Here is a 7454-nt window from a genome sequence, read left to right as displayed (position 1 = left end):
TTGCGCCATGCCATGCTGTAATCTTGTCACAAAGAAATAAACAGACAACGCAATATTGAAGTAATTACAAGATATGTAATCAATATATGATTTTAGGAAACACGAATGCTTGAAAAATAGGTTATACATTTTGCATACTGAACCATTCATTGTTATGGAACCATTATTTCAACTTGGTACTATATCGCGTTGAGCATGCGTCGCGGATGAATATTTACGAAACCTATATATATCGGAAGCGCCCTACTTTCCCTGCCTCTTCCTCATACAGAGTAGGGTATGTTCATGTGTGGTTGTGTGTCTCCTATATAGGTCACACAACCCACCTACATTTCGTGATATAAATATTAAAAAACCCAAAAAAATCACAAAACTTCTAAAATCCAAAAAAAATCGTAAAATTTAAAAACATAAAACAAGTTTCTTGCAAGAAAGTGTGAGTGAGAGATCATCGTGTTGTTCGTCGTAGGCCTAACAGTAGCTGTGTGAATTGCGAAGTGATTTGTTCCATAAGAAAAAAAAAAAAAATATATATATATATATTTGCAACGTGTGTAGTTGTGTAATTTGTGATAATTGAAAAAATATCAAAATGAATCCAGGAGGTCCGAATTATCCTATGGCCTCACTTTATGTTGGGGATCTGCATCCGGATGTAACCGAGGCCATGCTTTTTGAAAAATTTTCCACAGCTGGTCCTGTGCTTTCCATTCGCGTGTGCCGAGATATGATTACTAGACGTTCTTTGGGATATGCCTATGTCAACTTTCAACAACCAGCGGATGGTAAGTTTTAAAATTTTTACGTAGCATAATTTGATACTATGCATGCTGGTAGTAACCAGACTTTATCTTTTTCAAAAACATTAAATGTGAGATTTCAAGGGCACTGTGTAGTGTAAACTTGGAAATAATTCCGGACAAGTCTTTACTTTAGGCAAGGCAGTGACAATAACCGATTCATCTGAACGGGCTTCCTCAGTTACAGTTCCCAAGAACGAAAGACAGAAAATAACGTGCTCTGCGGGGCTCTAACCCGCCTTCACTCGCTAGGCAATACTATGTGTATTAGGAACGGCACCGACATTTAGCGACGAATATCCATGTGAATAAGGAACAACAAAGAATCAGTGACAACCCGTGAATAATATTAACAGTGACAGCATATCACTGCCTTGCCCAAAGTAAAGAGTTACCAAATTCCATTAAGCTAGATTGCGATTACCTGTATTATGGTAACCTATGTAAAAGTTAAACTAACCTTGCCTAAGCTAACCTAAACCTACCTTAAGTTTTATAAGGTTGCGAGGGTCAATGTAATTTATGCCATTTTTGTGGTTTTCCTATTTCATTGTCGGTCAGTGTTCCGTTAAGGGGGTCCAGTAATTTCTTCCACACGAAACTTACAATTTATCCACTTCTTTCCATTGATTTTCGTTTGATTACATAATGTAACGTTATATTAGGTTAGGTTAGTTTGGACCCCCTTAACCGAACATGGACCTCTGTCTTACAAAATGATGTGTATGTCAAGTTTAAATTTGTGCTCTTACCATCATATTTATGATCTAATTGTGCATATTGCTACCGATATTCGAGACTGCCAGTGTTGAGTTTTGGTATAGTACATAGAGTGCACAGCATATTGAAATGAATTTTTTGAGTAATAGTGAAAATATTTTAAAGTGTTCTCTTCCACTGTCCTTTTTTATGCATGTGCCCCCCGTCGCTGACGCGCCTGTTCCCTACGGACTTACCTCTTCACTTCTGCCCATGCCCTCTGCTGCGTACCTGCCCTGGCTCGGTTAAATAGCATTCGTGCTTTATGCACTGTAGTTTTGTCATACGTCCGCACTGTATTTATACTAAGCCCTGCTGAAGCCAATCTACAAGTAGTGATGTGGTTCCCATTTGGTGAATGCCTTGCTAAAAGAAATGATGCTCTAATCTAACTTGAAAATGTAAGCTGTGTATCAATATATGCTAGAACCGTCTGCTCGTTGAGTTTTATCAGGTTCTGTTTAAAGCAGTTGTCATGACCGTAATATATGCTTATATATTACTCTGATACAATTCTGTAGGTTTTGTAAGGAGCATACAGTAGTCTGGTCCGACATGTTACATAAGTCTTTTACGTGCAAGTAGGGACGTACGTAATTATTTAATGGAACAAGAGGATGTATGTTACCTAGTAATAATAAACGTTCATCTTTCATCTGAAGCATTCGATTATCGAACCAATCGCAGACGGTTCAGCGATAAATTTTAGCCATCAGTATTTTGAAAAGGCGGCGGCTTGCTCGAGTGACGTTTTTGATAGATCATCTGTAGAGACTATCGGCAGGGTTCTAGAACACAGATCTCCCTTTCCAATAAAGACAGAAAACAAAGTCCTCTGCGGGGCTGTAACCCGCCTTCACTCGCTAACGCTCGCTCGACAATGCTATGTAATTTAAATATTATACTTCGGTACAGAAAGGAAACAGCCTGGCTACTAACCTGTATGGGGAGACCTGTGGGCTTAAGTTTAGAGTTGCCCCTCCAGTCTGAAGTTGCCCTTGGACTTTGCAACATACAAAAAACAGTGCTTAAAGTATTAAACATTAGTACATTTCAATTAATTTCAGTACTCCGTGTGTTTCACAAAAATTTTAAAGGTTTTCTTCATTATTTTTGCGTATCCGTTACACCTGTTCGCCATATTCGTCATATTTTACAACTACCATGCTTCTGAAACCTTCCGCATCCGGCAAATAGTGCTAACATCTACATATCTTTTCTCGTATTAAACATAGCTCTCCTGCCGAACTTACATTCCTAAACATCAAATAAAAACTTCAAATTATCATTTCTTACCTCATTTCTCCTGTAAATTTTCCTGATTTTTATAAAAAGCGGAGGGGTAACTCTAAACTTAACCCGACCTGTGTTCTAGAACCTTACCGAAATGATCCTGGTGGGCTAGTAAAATGTTTGGCTCTTTTTACTAGCATAACCAGTGTTGTCTTTTCATTACCTGCACCTAGACTTTTTTTGTGCGGAGATGTGTAATATATGATACACTTATCGCTTGTTAGATCTTGAATACATGTAACGGGGAGTCAACACGGATAAAGTAAAAGAAGCCGAAAGCATTTTTTTAAACCCGTAACCATTAATTCTATAGAGGTGATTGATCAGCAATGTATTTATCATAGGTGATCAGCAACAATGAGAGAAGTTCTTTAGTTAGCATTATTCAGGATTTGAACTTGATTCAATGAATAGTGACAGGGAGGTGAGGTATATATTTGAAAGACAATCACGAAAACTAAAAGCAAAAAGGAGGGAGAAATATTGTAAACAAGGAACTAATGTGAAGTCGCCGATCTCCGCAGGGTAGTAACACTGCAATGACATAATCATTTTCAGTGTTTTCCTTCAGGTAGGTAAACAACACTACTGTGTCATTATTCAAATAAACCATTTCTACAGTAGTAAAATACTTGCATTATTTAAATCTTGGAATACTCTGCTCTCCACAAACAAAAGGAGAAAAGCATGTAGTCGTGACATCTTCAGTGACAAATTGCATATAGGAGTTGCAACGCCACCATACGCATACGTCATACATAAACAGTATGTCACCAAGCAGCCACGATGCATGTCACTGATTATTACAAAATCGTGGTAATGCTTACAGGAACATGTCGGAGAATAGGTTCTGCATTTTCAAGTGTTAAAAATTATACGTCAGTTGTCAGGAAATTCAGTGTCAATTCCTCGATGCAATTTGTTTTAGGTAGGCTTTGTCCTTTTTCGTCGGGACATGTCCCATAAAAGCTAGTGTAAGAAACAAATCAACCTGTGCTAGATGGCCACAAAAAAAAGTACGAATGCTATCTAACCGAGTAAGGGCAAGATGAGGCTGGTGGGCCCGCAAAAGTGTGTTCCATAGGGAGCAGGCGCGTGAGCGACAGTGGGTATACACGTAAACGAGGATCTTGCTAAGAGCACTAGATTATATTAGGTTCGGTTAGTTGCTTTCATATACTGAATTCATTGCAGTTACTTCTCTCTGGTTTGCACAATTCCAATACCACCTCAACCCCTTGCACTGAAATGACTAATCTAGCTTGTCATGGCCTCCCAGTGCCAAAAATCACACAATGTTTTGAAAGTTATATAATGATAAACCGTTTATAATACACTTTTATACCTTCAAGATATTAGATGCAACGAAAGAGAGGGGGGCAGGAAATTCAGAGAATAAACCGTGGCGAATGGGGTTAATAAAACCATGGTCCATTGTGTCATTTGTTGTAGAGTCCTTGAATAAGTACTCTGGTGAATAACCTTTCATGTGCTTTTTTTCTATTTGGTTTTATATTTTCCGAATAACGGTATTGAGTATTTCACACTACACCACCCATTTCCTGTTTGAGAGTGAACAGAAATTTGCTCACCATTTAATTATTAATTTGTCATACGATTCGCTGCCTTCTACGGTACTGACAAATGGTATCGTTGGCAAGGTGTTTATATCCTTCATGGTTCAGACAGTCGTATGCTTTCTAATAATGAGGTAAGACCTGTTGTTGGATAATTCTATTCTTTATAACTGTGAAAGTAGTTTTGCTTGCGCTTTTCATTTACCGCTAACGCACCAAGAGAAACTGAACTATTTCCTCGCTATACGCCACCAAAAACCCACTCTCGACCTCTAATGCTGTCTTCTTCAGAATTTTAATCAACTATTCCAATTATTTGTCCTACGTCATCTGTTCGACCAGAATTTCTAACCAACCACCCAATATCTTTAGTTCGATCCTCGTAGACAACATCGTGTCCGTGGGTTTTCTCGGGGTATTCTAGTTTCTCATTGCACCAATTCTTCCATCATTCACTTGCTTTAACGATCGTCTTTCTTCGTCTAAAGGGCTTTAGGTTGAAATATTCCATTGTTTCCAGCCTTCCAATTTACACATCCTCTAAAAAAAAAAAAAAAAAAAAAAAATACTCGAATTCATCACTTAACGGCCACATTTAAGCTCGTGCCAAAACGTATCTTCCCGTTCTTTTCTAATTTTGCGCCAATAGACAATGTTGCTGTATCGAGAACTTTTTCTTCCCGAAAAAAAGAAAAAGGCGCATTTTCTATAGGCTGTTGCCAATGACACGTCACATCATCAACAGGATGTTAACATTTATCCTCGTAAAATTGTTGTTCCTTTCCTCGGAAACCGTTCAGTTGTAACTGTTGCCATGACGTTTATTTTGACAGGTCCCTTTTGGTGTCTTATATCCGTTTCTTAATTTCCACAGGGTTTGAACTGTGATTTAGTTCCAAAATTTGCTTCATGTATATAGCTTATATTATTCGAGCTCAATGTCTGAAGATTTTTGTAGGTCCAGTGCACTCAATATTCATATTTTTGCATCAGTATTTATTCAAAATTCTGCTGTAATTTTGTTGTTGCTGCTGTGTTTTACTTGTAATTAATTATATTCTTTCTTTCCAGCTGAACGTGCTCTTGACACTATGAACTTTGATCTTATCAAGGGACGTCCAATTCGAATAATGTGGTCTCAACGTGATCCGTCTCTTCGTAAGTCAGGTGTGGGCAATGTTTTTATTAAGAACCTCGATAAAGGGATTGACAACAAGGCCATGTACGATACATTTTCCGCTTTCGGAAATATATTAAGTTGTAAGGTAAGTTACATTCGTATAGATTAAGCTAATGCTATTCTCTAGGCCAGCGTTTCCCAACCTTTTTCAACCGGCGGCACACCTAATAGATTTTATTATATGTAAATATAAAATACCGTAATCTTTTTCTGTGATTACTGATCTCCTCACAGAGTAGAAAGCTCGATCACTGGTTTTCCACCGTGGTAAATCATTATGCTTATTTTTCATTCTAATTTAAAAATAGAAAACAATTGCAATGAAATATTGGGCTAAGTTTTTAAAAATACGCTTTCTTTTTCGAAAACTATCCAACATTTCACTAAGGAGGAAAATCACTAAATAACGAACGAACAAACAAATCTCTTATTTTTAAAACACAAATGTAAGTAATTCGTATGCTTTTTTGTCAAAAGGATTGAATATTTTAAAATTTCAAGTTACGAAATAGTCTGCAACAATAAAGAAGGAATAATGGTCATAACAATGATAACAAATACTTTTTTCAAAATTAAAAATGTACAGAAAAGTAACGCGGTATGAAACTTAAAATTGTAGATTAATCTTAGAGGTTCATAGTAATGTGAATTACAAATATACATTTTTCCCTAGGTCTTGCAATTTAATTGTTATAGAATTAATAATTTTGTTTCGATTTACTCGCGGCACACCGGTTGGGAAACGCTGCTCTAGGCCAAAAAAAATGGTTCTCAATCTTTTTGGACTTATTGCACACTTTACTCAACATCCACGAGATCGCGACACACTTGTTTGATTTTTGTTATAAATAATATCTACTGTAATAATGAAACCTGATAGTATTTATAAAGACTACGTAGCACTGAGCATTATTGCAACCACTGGAGGTGGTGACTGGTAAGGTCTCTCTCGATTTTAACTAACCATTATTAAATTCTTCATGATTTTTAAACTTTCGCGACACACCTTAGTTAGGGGACTGCTTGACACTAGTGTGTCGCGACGCACAGGTTGAGAACCACTGCTGTAGGCTCTTCTCTAATATCATGTGTCTGTTTTAGTTTTAGGGGTTAACTTACTAAAGAATTACAAACATTTACTAAGTGAGCTGCACAATTTCTGCAAACTGTTATGTGAATTAGTAGTGTAAGCGTTTTTGGCGCGGAAAACCCGGATCCAGTTTCCATCTCCCTGTAGACAGGAAGAGGCAGTTCTTTCACTTGAGTCTCAATAAACAGTAAAAAGCTCTTAAGGGAAACCTAAATAGTGACTTGTGTGTACATAAGCGTGCCACTAATATCGCTAATTTACTTGTTGATCGATGGTAATTTACCGCAAATTCGTATAATTGCCAAATTTTCGACATTCCTTTTTGAGGATGAGGAGCAGGGAAAAGAAACATTTGTAATAGAAAGATGATGTCCATATTGTCTCAAGGAAGTAAAGTATGATCATAAGGAGAGTGTGTGGAAATATTGAAGGATTCATTTCAAATAGTTCCTCGTAAATTTCCAATTCTATTATTACCAAGAAAGTGCTCGGAAGGTAGTAGTAGCTCTGTAGTTACAGTTGTAGTTAACGGGAATTCCATAAATTAAACAGTGGTAGAGCGCTCATGTTTGGTATGTGAGGTAGCTGATTCCATCCCAACTCGAGCAAGATGGGCTCTATTGTGGACGAGCATCTTGTACATGGATTTTCTCAGGGTTCTCCTGTTCCCTCCCACTTTCTTCATTATCACCTCTCCCTCCCACAATTTGTTATAATATTTAATAGTCTCTGTTTGTAGTCGTGGGACGTATAAT

The 7454-nt window shown here is 37.3% G+C and overlaps 1 protein-coding gene across 1 annotated transcript in view; it reads left to right on the top strand.

The window, feature by feature from the left end:
- Window positions 1–244: 244 nt before the first annotated feature.
- Window positions 245–7454, top strand: part of LOC145676493 (polyadenylate-binding protein 4-like) — a 48116-nt gene continuing 40906 nt past the window's right edge. Inside the window, exons 1-2 of the mRNA XM_081747296.1 lie at window positions 245–785; window positions 5501–5694. Of these exons, the coding sequence (XP_081603422.1) occupies window positions 593–785; window positions 5501–5694 (387 nt within the window). The 5' untranslated portion in view covers window positions 245–592. The remainder of the gene's footprint in view (window positions 786–5500; window positions 5695–7454) is intronic.

The sequence above is a fragment of the Thermobia domestica genome, unplaced genomic scaffold (assembly GCF_964235325.1).
Source record: "Thermobia domestica unplaced genomic scaffold, izTheDome1.hap1.1 HAP1_SCAFFOLD_168, whole genome shotgun sequence".
Lineage (NCBI taxonomy): Eukaryota > Metazoa > Arthropoda > Insecta > Zygentoma > Lepismatidae > Thermobia > Thermobia domestica.
The sequence above is the reverse complement of the archived record's forward strand: the minus strand, read 5'-3'. Positions and strand labels throughout refer to the sequence as shown.